The sequence below is a fragment of the Lepisosteus platostomus genome, chromosome 17 (genome assembly GCF_059453375.1).
Source record: "Lepisosteus platostomus isolate fLepPlt1 chromosome 17, fLepPlt1.hap1, whole genome shotgun sequence".
Taxonomy (NCBI): Eukaryota; Metazoa; Chordata; class Actinopteri; order Semionotiformes; family Lepisosteidae; genus Lepisosteus; species Lepisosteus platostomus.
Window position 1 is genome coordinate 8,865,084 of NC_142627.1, and position 16,688 is coordinate 8,881,771.

Genomic DNA, 16,688 nt, shown 5'->3' on the forward strand with positions numbered 1-16,688 from the left:
AGCCTCGTATCCTTCTGTAAAACGTCATCTTTATTTGAAATGAGTTTAGAAGCAGTGTTTCTGACCTTTGATGAACTCATCTGAAGGCCCTTCAGCTGGCTGTGCTCCTAGCTCTCAGAAGCCTGTTATCTCCTGGAATGTTCTAGCTTGCAGTGCTCAGAGTATGCGATTCCAGAGCTACAGATAGCAATAGGACACTGTAGCCTGAAGAGAGGAAGGTATATCATGAACCGGTCACCTTGCCAATGACCGAGAACATCTGTAACTGTATGCTGCTAACTCGATATGCCAAAACAGATGCTAGGGTGAACATGTGAAATTTTAGATTGCTCTTCAAAAAAAATTGCCTTTTATCTTAATCACGACTAATCTAGTGTTTGTGACGTGCTTGAACTCTCTCTGATTGTCTTGGGTGGCTTTGCTCTGTCATCGCACTGACACTACAAGACCAGCTTTCACCCTGATTGTTTTTGTTCATGTCCTGCCTTTTTTTTACTAGCTGGTTAGAGGCACATCAGAAAAAAAAACAGAAAATCGGAATGAACGTTTCCTCTTTTTCTGGAAGAAGATAGAAATCTAACTTTAAATTCCCGTACAGGAAATTATGGGGTTACAGAAATTCTGTACAGGAAGGAATAAAAATTGTAAGCCTTGTAATTGTAAGCCTCCTATATTTTAGGTCCCTATCTATTTCCCAGACAGTGAAAACACACGTCATATGATAATAAATGGAAGAAATTGATAAAGACATTAGATTTTAGAACTCGGTGCTACAACACAAATGCTGCGAATCCCTGATTACATGTATTTGCTGAAGCACAAAAGAACTTCTGACATTCACTGGGAATAGTTCATTGGAATAATATTGTGTTGATTTAATGGAAAGAATATTGTTTCACTGTCGGTTATATTACTGCCGGTGAAAAGAACATCCCATGCACATTGGACATAATTAAAAAGCTACAGCACCAGTATAATATTAGATCTTTTGATGGGCAACCTTCATATTTATTTCAGAATTTATTTCCGAATACTTATAACAGTTTTTCAGGTAATGCAAGTGTTGTGAAGGAGGCAAGTTTAAATCAGGCTTCAAGTCAACGTACTTTAAAAAATATACTTACAGCTTGAAGTGTCCACTTTGCCAGTGATTTAATTACACGATGAAGTGCTAATGCAATTCAAAAACCCACATTTATGCACTGGAGTTTTAGTGCAAGGTATGATGATCTCCGATAATTGCCTTCCGCTGATAATTACGATATTGTAATGAATGGACTTCTAGGTCAAACATTTCAGTATGTTTTTCTGACTACCCAGAAAAGACAAGTTGCCATTATAGTCCTTGTTCCCCCAGACCATTTCACCACACTCAGTTGCTATCAGAGTGTTTCTGATACAGCTGTGGATACATTAGATTGTGTTTCTTCTCCTCTCGTGTGTATATAAACCCTCCCTCCTCAGTATTATCTGAGAGCTCAGGTACACGTTAGTAAGGATGTAGCTGCGGATATGGGCAGAATGTTGCAGACATTTCTAAAACATTAATATGAAAAATTGTAGTGTTAGACTAATATTGCGTAGATTTTAAACTACTGTAACAAAGTAGTGCCTAGCTTTATTTTCACTAATTTTTTAGAATGGGCTGCTTGCTCTTGTCATTGTTAACAAAGAATGCAAACATTGTAAAAGGACGACTAGTGAAAATGCTTGTTGATACGTCGTGATGTTTCTCCTTTTTTGCTTTCTTTCAGGATCTTCAATTAGAATATGGACAAGGGTCTCAGGGAAGTTACTTTTTTGGAGGGAACAAGTAAGTCAGATCATCTTACTACCCGGCAGTCCTTGTTGAGCTGGACTGACAGTCAAAAGCGTACTGAGTTATTCCCGGGTCAGGAAGCCCATGAACTGTACTGTTCCTCGTCTTTTCCTAATGTGTTCCTCCTGGGAGAGTCAAAGCTATGGATGTCCCCTTGAGGAAAACCACTCAACACATCAGCGTTGCTGTTAGCCATATGTGTTGTGCTGGTTTACTATGCTTTTGCTTTTGATGTTTTGCATTTTTTGCTCTCTCATTCTTTTAAAGCTGCTAAAAAAGGGAGACCTGTGCATACTGAGCCTTTGACTACACTGTAAATGCTCAAGCTGCTGATCCAGAGGGCTTTATTGCAAGTACAATATTTTATTAGACATAGATCGCACAAGATCCTGAACTGCATTCTCAGTTTGTAAGTGCATGAAAGCAATACTGAAGAAAGATTACATTTGAAAATGCGTGCAGCCTGGTTGTGTCGCAGCTGATCAGAAGCTCACTCCTCTTCTTTGTGGACTCGCAGGTTTTGTTTGTTTTCACAGTTTTGGAGGAGTCTTGCAAAACAAATTCATAAGCAGGATTTCTGTGTAAATGCTGCATTTCAAAGAGGGTAGGAGAAACTCACGCATCTGCACTAGAACATGTTACATAAGCAAATGTTCTATTTGGCTCAAAACAAAAAAAACTTTTTTTTAAAAAGTGAGGGTGATGCTTCTTTCCAGCAGATCCTGCATCACCCATTTGGAATGCAGCTGTACTAGTTCAGTTTGTACAGCGCGAGCTTCGGGCCCATGTTTATTCATGGAACTTTGCAAAACTGTACACATTAAAGCTCCCAGTGGCTCACCAGGAGAAAAGTAAAACTATTGTTATAATTGTTATTTCATTTTCCGCAGCAGTTAATGTGCTGTATCACTTTGGTGCTGTTTGGAAGGAAACAGTTGATATGGAAGACAAAATATACGGCTCCATCTATCCCTCAAATAGGTTTTAGGTGATGCTGATCACATATCCAGAGCCTGTGTAGCTTGCATTTAAATTGGGGAGCTTCACAACACAGGCTAGAGTGGCTTTGTTATGGTTACAGGTTTGTTTTTGGCAGCAGTTAAAAATATATGCATGTAGTGTGCATCAATCACAGTACAGTGCTTACGCTTAAACCCAAAGAGTAATAAATAGGAAGAAGGGATGCAGTTTCTGCTACACTGTGAAAAATTTGCCAGGATTAGACAAACATTCCTCACGGAAATAACAAATCTAATCCCAGAATTCTCACACCTGCCAGAATCAGAACAGCTTCCAGTCCTACTTGGGGAGGAAACTCAATGTAACTGGCAGCCCAGTATGTGATCTGTCAGGGCCTGAGAAACTGATAGTGAGCCTGTCTCACAAAAAGGTTTTATGTGTTGTCTGCAAACACCCGGAGAAGAATGCACAGCCGAAACATTATGGATTTCTTTCTTCTCTTTTCAGCATGGAATAAACCTATTACTTGTTCAAATGTAATAATATGTTTTTTCTGTTCAACATATGTAATGCTCTGTTAACTGTTTCTGCTTTGGTACCGCTGTAAGTCATTGGTTAGGACAGTAAAGCTCTTTGTATTAGTAAATACTTCTTACTTAGCTGTATCCTCAATGACTTCTAGATACTGTTTCGTGTGAGGTAGGCACCTACAGAATAATTATGAAATAACGTCCTAACCACAGTGTGTCAGTTTTAAATTAATTCATTTCTTATGTGATGGTAATTGTGTGACAGCAGGTGGTTATTTTCCATTCTGGTCACCATTTTGCCAAGACTAGTTTGAGATGAATGCCCCCTATTGGCTGAGAAATTCATTGCTAGCTGCTGCTGTCAGGAAGTGATTAGTTTGTTCGTGGTTTTTAATATTGAAGTGAGGTGTGGTCGTGATCAAACAAGCTTGATTTAAGAGAGACTGGTATTAAAATGCGGCATGCGTTTATCCTTCAATGTTTCCCTAATTCTTTTTTCGTATATTTGGAAGGAATTGCACTGCAAGTTCAGGGCACTTAGCCTTCCGTAAGGTCTGGAACACCATTTTTTAAGCTACTTTTCCTTTTTTGCTTTAAGGAGTCTTCTAAAGTCTGTTGAAGAAGAGCTTCACCAAAGGTAAATATTTGCTTGTCTTTTAACCTGAAGCATTTGCAGTTTTGCTCTTTTAATTTAATATCTGATGCCGCCTAACAGAGCCCTTCCGCCTCTGTGCTTGTCAGTCTGTTATAATAGAGGACTAATTTGCTTGGACTGCTGCTGTTTTTTTCTGTCACTGTTGTCGTCATCGGTGCTGTGAAGGAATATGCTGTATGAAAAGACGAGTCTCATTTCAGAAGATACCCAGAAGCTAGTGTTTTTATACGTTATTTTAGTAAAAGACGAGACTTAGCTAAAGTAACACTAGACAGATCCACTGAGCCATGGTACCTTGTTCATCTCCTCAGGGGACATGTGGCACATTTAGAGGATGATGATGATGATGGTGAAAATCAACAGTAAGTCTTTTCGTGTTCTAGCTAGCCTCAATCGCTGAGAACAGAGAGGAGGGGAGCACAGTGGAGGTCTTTTCCAGTGTAATCCGTGCTCGTTCTCCTTGACGTGCGCCTGCTCTGCCTTGGCTTTCGTCTGTGCGTCTCACCTCTGCTAGGACGTCCCCTTCGTGTGCGAGTCGGCTCTCCTGTGGCTGGCTGCTGTCTGTCATCTCCGTGTGACTTCAGGCTGTGCGCTCTCCCCCAAGCATGTGTGTGTGTGTTTATACATGTGGTGTCCTCGCTCAGCTTCACCTAACGTTACACTGCATGACGCATTGCCGTCCCACCATCTCGGGCCTTATTTACCCCAAACATGTCAAAGTGGTGGCACTTTGACGAGGGACGTCAGGTGTGGTTGTTGGAAGACACATGGGCTTGGTCAGTGTTTCCCCGCCAGTAGAATGGAAGGCCAGCTTCACTAACGGGCTGTCACTGACGCACTAAACTACAAACACTAGGGGCTGTCCTTTCTGTTCTGAAAGGGGGTCTGCGGGTTCAGAAGAAACATCAATCTCGTGGGGTTTGTTTTCATTCTTCTGCTCTTTTTTTTTTTAGTAGCTCCTCCAGCTCTACAATGAAGCCAAAGGTGCCACCACCCCTGCCCCCCAAGGTAGGACTGCTGTTATTCCTCTAGACAAGCCCAGCCCTGGTGCAGCTTTGTTACTCAGATCTCGCACCTGAGGGGGGAAGATTGGTGTTGACCGTTGCGTGAAGATATGTCATTACAGACTCACGCATGTGTTCAGTGTGCGAAATGAGGTTTTTGTATGGGGTGGCTGTTTCAGACTCATAAGTGCTTTGCTTCTTTGTGTGTGAATTCAGGCTAGTAGGATATGTCTTCTCTTTCCGGTTTGCTAGAGTTTGTTTTGGGGAAAAATATGTGTGTGCATATACACCCAGTTATATCCCTATTATCTTCCATCTTCAAGATCACCGGCCTTGTGCTAAGAAGATTAGGTAAGTTAGGTTGAAAAAGATAGGACAGATCTTTTCAGAGCTCTTGCATGTTCTGAAATCTTAATGTGCAGGAATAACTTTGGAAATAACTTTTATGTTCTTCTGACAAGGCCAGTTGAGTCCAGAAGAGTGATTCCTGATAAACTTCAAGTACCTTGAAGCTCAAATGGTTCTTCCTTCCTTCAAAATACCAGCTACATCTTCAGAGTTCAAAATGTTATCTACTGGAGTATGATTTTGTAACCGTGACACATCTTACTGTTAATGTTATTTTTTGTTAACTTACTGTTTTTAGAACAATCCAATGTACAGATTTAATGTAATCATTTTGATTGATTGGTCACTCGTGACTGCGGTGCATTGATCCAGGGACCTCACTTAGGGCCTTTGCTTTCCGTGCAGCTCGTGTTACAAGTACTTTCTTGAAGAGAACGGTTATTCTGTGGATGCCCTCACTGCCATATTTGAGCCTCTCAGCAGATTTGTGGGGCGAACAGGGCAGGGAACACGTGTGTTGTTAGGACTCGTAGACCAGTGGACAGGAACATGTTTCGGCTCGACGAGACCAGACAGCGTCTGCCCCGTGGTGCATAGCGTCCATCCTGTCTGCTGCTGTTGGGTTCAAAGCGAGTAATTAAGTCTCCTTCTTTTCTTCCAGCCTAAATCGATCTACATTCCCCAGGAAAGTCCCTCTGGAGAAGATGAGACCACCCAGGGCACCATCAAGAGATGCCCAACGTCGGAAAGCCCGGCCCGGCCGGCCTCCTACGTGCCTCCCCGGCCCCCCCCTCCCCGGCTGCCCCCACACAAGCGCAGCAGCCTAGGTAATGGCTCCGAGCCGGAGGGGAGCGCCGGGGAAGCGGAGGGGATTCTGGGTAGCTTTAGACAGTGCTGGCGGGGCCGGTACAGTTCTCGGGATGGGGAAGACTAGAGTAAGGTGGTCCTGTTTCCTAGTTCACCGTCCCCCACCACCCCTGTGATCAAGCGCCATTTAAAACTGCCCCTCTCCCCTCTCCCCTCTCTCGAGCCCTGCTGTCTTCAGCCCCCTGTTGATCCTGTCACTGTGGTGCACCTCCTGGTGCTTCATGAAACCCCTGCCGGTTACAGTCACGCTGTCGTGTTTCACCAGGAACAGCTACTCGTCTTCTTATTTTGGAGTGAGGCTTTTATTTCTTACGCGTTTTTTTTTTTTAAACTGTTACGATGTTATCACAGTGCAGCACAGTGATCAAAGCTGTCTGAGAAATAATTTACGAACCATGTCATTGGCAAGCATTGGACGCAGGATTGCTTTTTCAGATCTTTCAAAGAATTCGTGTAAGTAGGTTTCCCCCCCCCCATCGTTTATGTTAATGGAGTTCTGTGAAGAAAGCTAAAGTGAGAGATGACAGACTCCTCAGCCTTACCTGGCTGAACGGATTTTAACAGGGGTGACAAGCACACCTTTCCCAGTGTCCATCTCTTCACACCCTCCCTGCTCTTCATCGCTAAGCTCTGCTGCAGTTTCAGAAGAACCTTGGCCACACACTTGGCCAAGCTAATCTACGCCAAAGCTGCACCAGGTTTGCTTATCCATGAAACTGTAAGAACACAGGCAAGGTTACAGACAAGAGGAGGCCATTGGGCACATTGATAATTAGTAGGTAATTGAACCAAGAATCTCATACAGCTATTGCTGGAAGGAAACCGAAGTGTCATCTTCAAACACAGGGCTGAGTAGCTTGTTCCACACTCCCAACTCTCTTTGGCTAAAGAAGAGGCCATTTGGGTTATGCATTACCTTGGGGGTTTGCCTGAATCTGTTAAATTAGTTACAAAGAACGAGAATTCTTCCCTTGGATGATCAAACACTGTTGATAGTGGTTTTGTTTTATTCGAAACACCTCCAATATCACAGCTTCAGTTACATTTACACCTTATTCATGTACAACTTGTGCAGTAGCTTGTTTTTTTTTCCTTTTGCGTTTTAACATTGAGATGTTCCAACACGTTGTCTGTATAGCATTGCGATTTATAGCATTTGAGAGTTGGATGCCAGTAACTTTCTCAAGCACAACAAAGTGAGAAAAAGGTTCAGGTGGGGAGCTGCGTCAGCGTGCGTAGGCTGCAAAGGAACAAGTAATAGGATTATTCCATGCTGAAAAGAGAAGAAAGAAAACACGACGTTTCGGCCGTGGAGCCTTCTTCAGGTGTCTTTAATAATACCTTTAATTAATGTCTTTAATACAACCTTAATAATAGGTTTATTCAGCATGGAATAAACCTATTACTTGTTCCAAAGTGAGAAAAATGTTCTTTATTAAAATTGTCTTTCAGCAACGCAGGGCAAAACAAGCAAACATTGTCAGTTAAGGTTTTGACTTGTCCTGTTAATGTATTTTCAGTTGTGTACATTAGCACCATGTGAGCTCACTTAGTCACTTTTAAGTGTAGAAACTGCTAAATACCTGGAGAATGATCCATACTCCAAGGAAATTGTTCTTCATTTAAGTTTTTAAGCAGCGGAGGAAATAGAAGGAATTAATGCACACAATCTAAAAATGCATAAATTTAAAGTAAGAGTCAGAGTGCAAATAAAACTTCACAGATGAAACGGTCCATTGCAGTCTTGTGAGCAGCAATCCAGAAAGTATGCAATTGTTCCTTGCAGGTAATGGAGTGAATGCTTCAGTCAATGGAGAAAAGGAGAATTCTTTCCTACAGATGGGAGAGAAGCAATCAACCATGCCACCTACTGTTCCCATAAGGAAGGACAAGAAGGACATACCGGTAAAAGATACATCTCTTCATTCCAAAGTCCCTGTGTACAATACAAGCACACACTGCATTAATTACCTGCCGAGTACATGTACAGTGCTGCAATAGATAAACAGTCCAGATTTCAGTACATATTATGAAGAATTTCCATTCTTCACTTACTGGGTTACAGTTAAAAATCTGAAAAATAAAATTGAAGTATGGTATATTGTATCTGTACTGTTTTCATTGGCTGTAGTGAGTTGGGATCTTAATCTAGGCTTCTCAGACTTGAAACCAGTACTTTGTACACCAGGGACAAAATGAACTTGTGAAATGTATCCCAAAATTGGAAACCCCAAAAGTAGAGCTTGCCTCCTAGTTGATTCAGGACACACTGTCTGCCTGTTTTTGCAGGTGGGTTTTTATCATGAACCTGCTTTTTTCCACCTCTGCACAAATAAATTGCATTGTTGTATGGTTGTAGCGAGTGTACCTCCAGCTTCGGTTAATCTTTTTGTTTTATTTCATTTCAGAAACCCATTAGTAACGGTCTCCCACCTACTCCCAAAGTCCATGTGAGTATCTTGAGTTGAAAAGCACACCTGGGCGTCTTCATCATACAGAAATTTTGATTCAAAACATAAAGCCAGGCTCTTATAACAGGCAAAGGTATTGTTGTGGTTCTCTGCTGTGTTGTTCCTCAGTTTCTTCCCCTTTTTTATTTTGCAGATGGGTGCATGTTTTTCAAAGGTCTTTAATGGCTGCCCGTTAAAAATACACTGCGCCACTTCCTGGATCAATCCTGACACACGAGGTACTCTTCGTCTGCTGATGTCTGATTCAGTGTGGTGTTGGGCAGCCACTGTTGCATTTGTATGCAAATGTGGTCTTTGCTAGTTAAATTGTGTCACCTTGCTTCAAGCCTTTGCTAAACACAGCTGTTTTAACTGCACATTTGAATGGTGAGGAGGTGTTTTCGTATCTCTTGGTATGAAGTAAAAAGTGAGAGACTGAGAGAGGCAGTAATCATGGAGCACGCGTGCCAAGAAGACGAGTGAATTCTCTGATGCACCTCAGACAGGCAGGCAGGGTACTGGCTACTCCAGTATGATACAGCCAGTGGGATTTTGTATTGTTGAGTCTGTATAAACTCTAAACCACGTAACTGTGACATGAAACATAAGCTGCGATTTGTTTATATTTATGCGTGGAACACGCTTAAGTGCTTTAAATATTTTGCAAAAACTAAAAAATATAGTGTTTGTACTGTGCTTTCTTTAGCTATCAGCATCAAGATATATCACAGCCCTGTGGTGTATGGAAACCGATGATTTATCCTGTGGAGACTTGTATTAAATTACGGGAAATAATGCATTATGCCTTGCAGGTTTTTCAAAATTGTAACTGTGTTTTATGTTTGTTGTTTAGACCAATATCTGATATTTGGTGCAGAAGAAGGCATTTACACTTTAAACCTGAATGAGTTGCACGAGACATCCATGGAGCAGGTTTGGTTTCAGTTTTCCTGCCTAACAAATTGGATTTAGTGTCTGTAAAGCATCCAGATCTTGTTTTGACGCTATCGTAACCCACAAACCTGTTTTCCCCTCCCTCTTTCCCCATTTTTCGCAGCTGTTCCCTCGAAGATGTACATGGCTCTACGTGATGAACAACAGTTTGCTTTCAATATCTGGTAAGACTTTCTTCACAAGAAGGCCAGGGGGGTGATGGCTATGTGATCACTCCAGACCTCACTGAAAACCCATAACATGTCAATTAATAAAAGTGAATTAGCGCTACACGGATACTGGTAGAAAGCGATAAGAAATATAATCTTTTTATGTCAGCAACAAACATATAAGAGTGATTTGTTTTTATTCCATAGGTTGAGCTTTAGTATTGTTAGTATTTTTGCTTCCTGTTTATTCAAACCTTTCATCAGAGAAGACATTAATGGTATTTTTATTGTTTGTTTTTAATGCTGGTCTCTACTGACGCCTGGAAACACATTTCCAGAGATGCACAGAATCTTACATTAAAACAGCAATTACCTTGGTTTCCATTAACCAAATAAATTTAAAAGTTAATTATTCGAAGGTTTCAAGCTTTTGCAGCTGGACTAAAAACCCAGATTGCACATTAAGACCATTAAAGATTAAGGAGATGATTTGGAAACAACAAATATTTCTGAGCCCACACATTTTAAGATGCCTGTACAGTGTAGTTTTTGTTAAGGGTTTGCACTGACTAGAATGTAAACGTTCATTTGTGTGGCTCCTAAACCATGTTGGTTTGGAGAGACAGTATTTCTGTAGCACAAATCATGTTCTTGTTCCAGTGGATATTTTGAATGCAAATGCAGTAGTTTCTAAATTGACTGTGTACGCCAATATCTGTTTTAGGGAAAGCATCACAGCTGTATTCCCATAACCTGGCTGGCCTCTTTGAATATGCTCGGCAAATGCAGAAGCTGCCTGTTGCTATTCCTACTCACAAGCTCCCAGACAAAATCCTTCCCAGGTAAATTGAGGCACTTTTCTGAGTCCTCTGACCAGTATCAACTATTTATTTACTTTAAAGCAGAAATGATGTCAGAAATGAGAATGCTTTTTTTTGTATTTTGTAGAAAGTTTGCGGTATCGACGAAACTTCCAGACACAAAAGGCTGCCAAAAGTGTTGTGTAGGTAAGGCAGTAAGAGAAGTGTCTTTCACGTGCTGTGTTATTTGTCGTGGATTGAATGTCTGCACTTGCATCAGCTTTAGGAAAATTCTGCACTCCCAAGCATTTTCAAGGCTAAACTCTGTTCTGCTGTCAGTGCACACCATTCTTAATATCTCATATTTCAGCACGTCACCTCCGTGAGATTGCTTGACATACAGAATTTTAAAAAGGTTGTTCATGAGACACAGTAATGAGAAGAAATTTTTACAAACGTTTCCTGCGATTTGATCATCTGTGAAATTGATGTAAGCCTCTGTCAGATCTGTGATTGTATATAATGCAAATATTTTTTAATATACATGTCATGTCATTTGCCAAACCGCTTTATACCATACGGTGTCGTGGGAAGCCGGAGCCTACCTGGCAAGCAGCGAGCGCAAGGCAGGGTACACCCTGGACAGGACGCCAGTCCATCGCAGGGCAACTTCAAGCCAATCATGTATAGGGACAATATGGAGGCCACGGTAAAGGCTGAGGGGGGAAAGTTGGCCCAGACACCGGGATAACTCCATATGCTTATCAAGAAATGCCCGGGAATCTTTAATCACCACTGAGAGTCAGGACCTCAGTTTAACGTCTCATCCGAAAGACAGCGCCCACTACAGTATAGTGTCCCTGCCACTATACTGGGGCATTAGGACCTACACAGACCGCAGGGTGGGCGCCCCCCGCTGGTCCTTAAATATACAGTCCTGACATATTATAATCGGCATCCTCAGCTCAGAGTTAGGACAAAACACTGTTGTCCTGGCCCTGTGCACAATACAAGGTTGATGTGGACACTCGTGCAGGAGAGTGTGGTATTTGTGAAGGTTGTAGGAAGATTACACAGTTCACCTGTTCTCATCCTTCCTTTTTATGACAGCATTCAGTTCAGGAATGTTATCTCTTCAATCCCCTTGACTACATTGAAAATCAAAGGAAGACTTAATTGCAAAAGATCTTTCTTTTCTTCCCTTTTGTCTCTTCTCTGTTGGCTGTAGTTCATTATTTTGAATTTCCTCGGTACCTTCCATGGCAATGTGGCCATGGAGGAAATGCCTGGTTTTCTTGGATAAATACGAGGAGCGATATCAGTGGTTATATAGGTTTAAGTGCACCAGCCTTCGCCACTGGCCTCAGACTGTTGTGCAACACTCATTTTTTTCACCCCTGTGCTTCCTTGCATTCTGTTCTGAGCTAGAAGGCGTTGGCTGGAAAAGATGGCCTGCTAGATAACCATTTAAATTAAGGGAATCAAATAGCAGCTTACGAAACAGATTCTACTGGTGACCTTAACTCGTTCCTATTAAGCTATGGCTAATTTCCTGTCCTGCTTTTATCTGCAGTGAGGAACCCTTACACCGGACACAAGTATCTGTGCGGGGCCTTTCAGTCCAGTGTGATTCTGTTCGAGTGGGTCGAGCCCATGCAGAAGTTCATGCTGATCAAGGTGGGTCCCGATTCTCTTGACCTCGGGGGACGTTTTGGCCCAGGCCCGCCCCCAGGGTTCCGTCCTCGACGTTTCGCTCTCGGTCGTTGCAGAACATCGACTTCCCCCTGCCCTGTCCCCTGGAGGTGTTCGAGATGCTGGTGGTGCCAGAGCAGCAGTACCCGCTGGTGTGCGTGGCCGTCAGCAAGGGCACGGAGCTGAACCAGGTGGTGCGCTTCGAGACGGTCAACCCCAACTCCACCTCCTCCTGGTTCACAGAGTCAGGTGGGCCTCGGACAAGTTCACCTTTATTGTCATATTGCACCCCACGTACGATGAAATGCTTACTTGTGTGTTTCCCTCACATGACAAAATGACATAACAGATAACATTGACTGGGAAAATGACACAGCCGATGACATCACAATTCTTGAGACCGGAGCAGGGTATTAGCTGTAATTTTACCCAGCAATTAGATAGCAGCCGTGTGCAAAATTCATCACTGGTGCAGTATTTTGAGTTCAGTGCAAAACAGAGGGGATTTTAGAGGTTGAGTTTAGGAGTCTCATGGCTGTGGGGTAGAAGCTTTCTTTGAACCTAGAGATCCGGGTCTTTATACTCCTAAATCTTCTGCCAGGAGGAAGGTGAGAGAAAAGTGCATTTCCTGGGGTGGTATTGGTCTTTGATTGTATTATTCGCCGTTCTGAGGCAGTGTGTACTGAAGATGGTCTAGATGGAAGGGAGTTCTGTACCAGTGATGGCCTCGGCTGTCTCCACCACCTTCTGTAGTTTTTTAAAAGCCGGAAAAGCCGACAGCTCTCTCCACGTGGGGCTGTGGGTGTAGCACACCTTGACATTGCTGTTTGCCTTTACTCGGCATTCGACTGGAAGAGGCTGAGCTCCAGCGCTGGTGCCAGGTGTTCCCAGCTGTAAGAAATGACGCTGAACGACCCTGACAGGTGGAACGGCCTGGATTAATTTAGACTTGTTACAGCAGCAAACCACTAACGGTCTCAGTGGAGAACTCCTCTAAGAATGTATAAGGTGGGGAAAAAATTGAAAAACGAAGAGGTGTCAATAAACATGAAACTGTCATTTTAAAGCACCTGAAGGAGAGCACGGACCGGGGAGGTGATCGTGTGGTGTCTGCTGCCTCTGGTCCTGTTCATTTCAAGCTCCGCTTTGGCTGTATTCCACAAGCGCAGCTTTGATTTAGGCGCCTAAATGACAGTAATCATAGAAACAGTGACTTGAAGTACAGCTCATGAGAGCCTGCAAATTGCTGAAAAGCAATAATGAGAGAGAGAGTGCTTTGTTGTTTTTAATCCAGAATGCAGTGCTGGATAGTAAACTGCCTGATGTACATGATATGAAATATAAATGAAAAAAAAAGCTGTGCTTGGTGCAGCATCTGATATATCTGATGTACAGTATGAAGTATAATGTAAGAAGACAGTTGCATTCACCACAACCAAGCACAATTTGCAGCTCCAATACAGAAATATAATTAGTGCAGCCAATTAAAAATGTATTCCAGCACTTGACAGAAAAATATGATATTTGATGTAGACATTATCTTTGTTCTTAGGCTTTCCCTTCCATGTTCAGATCTTTGGAAAATGACTGGTTTTAAATTTTCATAGCAGTTTAATCTGTTTAAGATTTTTCCTCATGAATGAACCTGTGTATATGTATAGAGGATGCTTACTGAATACACCGCTACTCCAGTACTGGGAAACATTGGCTTTTCTATTGCAATTGCTCTGTGAGTTTTGAAATCGGTTTTAAAATTTGTATTTTGTGGTGTTTGCACTTTAAGAGGGACTTTTTAAATACATATTTTCAAAATAAATCAATAAATTGAAAAATGCTCCTTGACCCAGTCATTATGTCTGCTAACACTGCTATTACTGACAAACTGACAAACGTATTTTTATTTTAGGTGTAAAGATTCCTAAAATAAATTAGTGCATTAATATTACTTTGCAGATTAATTATTTTGGAGCATTAAGAGGCTAATCCATTTTACGTGTGCTGAGAAGGGCTGACTGTCCTGACTGTGTGTTAAACTGGTTGTCTTCCAGATGCACCACAGACGTGTGTGATCCATGTGACCCAGTTGGAGAGAGACACGATTTTAGTCTGCCTTGACCGTGAGTCTTATTGCTATCTGGCTGTGCAGAGAATCTAGGTATCTGGTTTGGTAATAGCATTCTTCTGAAGTGCATGATAAGTAGTACAAGACACAGGAGGTGGCGGGTTCAAAGCCGAACTGTGCCACCTATCAATGCTGACCAGAAGTCCAGCTGTGTTGTGGCTGCTGCTGACCTGCATTTAAACAGGTGAACTCCAAACAGTGGAAAAACGTTTCAGTGGGATGAAAAAGTATTTTATGTAAAGAGGAAGGAGAGGAAATCTGAGCATTATAATCCTGTGAAGTATCAGTGCAAATGTCCTAATTTCACGACATGTCTGATTGCAGGTTGTATCAAGATAGTGAATCTGCAAGGGAGGTTAAAATCCAGCAGGAAGTTGTCGGCAGAGCTAACGTTTAATTTCCAAATTGAATCAATAGGTAAGTGTTAAATCTTCGTACAGCTGACAAAACATTGACCTTGTGCAGATGATGCTATTGCTATGACCATTTACTCCACTCGTGAGATTTTTTTCCATTCAGCTATTTTGGTTACTCCCACTTGCCCATGGAATTGCCAGATATGTGGGTCTCATAACTCGCAGCTGTGAACCCCCTGACCACACACAGGGTGAAAGTGAGAAAGTACAGGCAGACTGCTCTGGCCCTGTCACCTTCGAGACCCCCATCTTTAAACTTGTCACAGGCACCGCAGCCTGGACTGGAGGCTCCGGTCCCTCCCTGACAGCACCGCTTGCTGTCTGTGTTCCTGACAGAGCCCTGGCTGACAAGTCCCACCCTACTTTCACTGCGCTCAGGCAACTGTGTGACACCCATTGGGGAATCCCAGTCACAGTCAGCTACTGACATGACCCCTTGGGGAATCCCAGTCACAGTCAGCTAGTGACATGACCCCTTGGGGAATCCCAGTCACAGTCAGCTACTGACATGACCCCTTGGGGAATCCCAGTCACAGTCAGCTAGTGACATGACCCCTTGGGGAATCCCAGTCACAGTCAGCTAGTGACATGACCCCTTGGGGAATCCCAGTCACAGTCAGCTAGTGACATGACCCCTTGGGGAATCCCAGTCACAGTCAGCTAGTGACATGACCCCTTGGGGAATCCCAGTCACAGTCAGCTAGTGACATGACCCCTTGGGGAATCCCAGTCACAGTCAGCTAGTGACATGACCCCTTGGGGAATCCCAGTCACAGTCAGCTAGTGACATGACCCAGGCCTTTTTTTATTCTACCTTCAATTTTCAAAAGTCCGCCAATCATAAAATACTCTGTGGGGGAAGATTGTGTTGTCTGTTGCAATATAGCGTTTCAGTTTTCGCATTTTCAGCTTTCTACTAAAGTAGTTCAAACACTGTTGTTTCTTGTTGACACGTGAGTAGCCTCCAGTTGAAAAATATTGTGATCGGCTCTGGTTTGTGATGATTCAACAAATATTCTCTTTCCTTTTCTGCAGCGAGGATGAGCTGTGACCTTGGCACTGTTGCAGACCATTAAAATAATTTCAAAACAAGTCAGGTTCTGCAGAGAAAGAATTGCTCTCCAATTCCAAAACAATTCCTTTGCCCTGTCACATATCTCCTTCACTCCTTTATGATTTTATGTTGATTTTTTTTTTTTGCCTTTGTTGTGTTTCATCTGTCTTCACTCAAACACCTTCTCTTTCAGAGGATTTTCCTTGTTTCTGGAGATCTATCAGTTACGGTCCACTGATTATTTCAATGTGGTCAAATCAAACTTTTGTTTTTCAGACAGGCGTTTTTATAAATACCCAGACACAACCCTTCTCTTCCAAATGAATGTCTTTTTTTTTTTCTTCTCTTTCTTTCCAGTTTGCCTCCAGGACAGCGTCTTGGCATTTTGGAAACACGGCATGCAAGGACGAAGCTTCAAATCCAATGAAGTAAGCAAAGGTTTTCAATGCTAACCCTTGCTAAAGCATTACATAAAATGAAATAAAAGTATTGAATGTATAAATCCTGATATATAAAAAGGAGTCACATACAAAGTAGTTTACTTTTTAGAGATAGACATGCTGTGAGGTACGGTGTAAAGTATATCTGAATAAAGAGGTCACTTCGTTCCTTCCTCCTTTCCGAAATCATCTTGTCGAGAGACAGGAGCCTTCTCATATTTGAAAAAGTACTCAACTGAAGTTGAGGAAAAAGATTCAGCTTGAGTAAAGCAGATTTTATTAAGTATTAAGTGCTGTTGTGCAACAGGGAGCACCTTGACAATGGTGAAATTGCTGCAGAGCAACCAGCCTACAAAGGTAAATGTGCATTTGAATTCAAAATAAACTGGAAAGAGCTCTCCATTGTCGAGGACAAGGCATGCCCTTGA

The 16,688-nt window shown here is 42.4% G+C and overlaps 1 protein-coding gene across 12 annotated transcripts in view; it reads left to right on the forward strand.

Annotated features, from left to right (window-relative positions):
• LOC148646071 (mitogen-activated protein kinase kinase kinase kinase 3) overlaps nucleotides 1-16,688 on the forward strand; it is a 78,288-nt gene that overhangs the window by 58,078 nt on the left and 3,522 nt on the right. For 7 of the 12 annotated variants that reach the window (XM_088610425.1, XM_088610429.1, XM_088610430.1 and 4 more), the window contains 17 exons: nucleotides 1,755-1,813; nucleotides 3,908-3,946; nucleotides 4,276-4,326; nucleotides 4,918-4,972; nucleotides 5,978-6,143; nucleotides 7,970-8,088; nucleotides 8,592-8,633; nucleotides 8,788-8,872; nucleotides 9,487-9,566; nucleotides 9,691-9,751; nucleotides 10,461-10,578; nucleotides 10,685-10,743; nucleotides 12,110-12,213; nucleotides 12,306-12,477; nucleotides 14,277-14,345; nucleotides 14,675-14,767; nucleotides 16,178-16,248. In XM_088610425.1, coding sequence (XP_088466551.1) covers nucleotides 1,755-1,813; nucleotides 3,908-3,946; nucleotides 4,276-4,326; nucleotides 4,918-4,972; nucleotides 5,978-6,143; nucleotides 7,970-8,088; nucleotides 8,592-8,633; nucleotides 8,788-8,872; nucleotides 9,487-9,566; nucleotides 9,691-9,751; nucleotides 10,461-10,578; nucleotides 10,685-10,743; nucleotides 12,110-12,213; nucleotides 12,306-12,477; nucleotides 14,277-14,345; nucleotides 14,675-14,767; nucleotides 16,178-16,248 — 1,443 coding nt within the window. The remainder of the gene's footprint in view (nucleotides 1-1,754; nucleotides 1,814-3,907; nucleotides 3,947-4,275; nucleotides 4,327-4,917; nucleotides 4,973-5,977; nucleotides 6,144-7,969; nucleotides 8,089-8,591; nucleotides 8,634-8,787; nucleotides 8,873-9,486; nucleotides 9,567-9,690; nucleotides 9,752-10,460; nucleotides 10,579-10,684; nucleotides 10,744-12,109; nucleotides 12,214-12,305; nucleotides 12,478-14,276; nucleotides 14,346-14,674; nucleotides 14,768-16,177; nucleotides 16,249-16,688) is intronic. The other 5 variants (XM_088610427.1, XM_088610432.1, XM_088610428.1 and 2 more) reach the window with 3 other exon arrangements.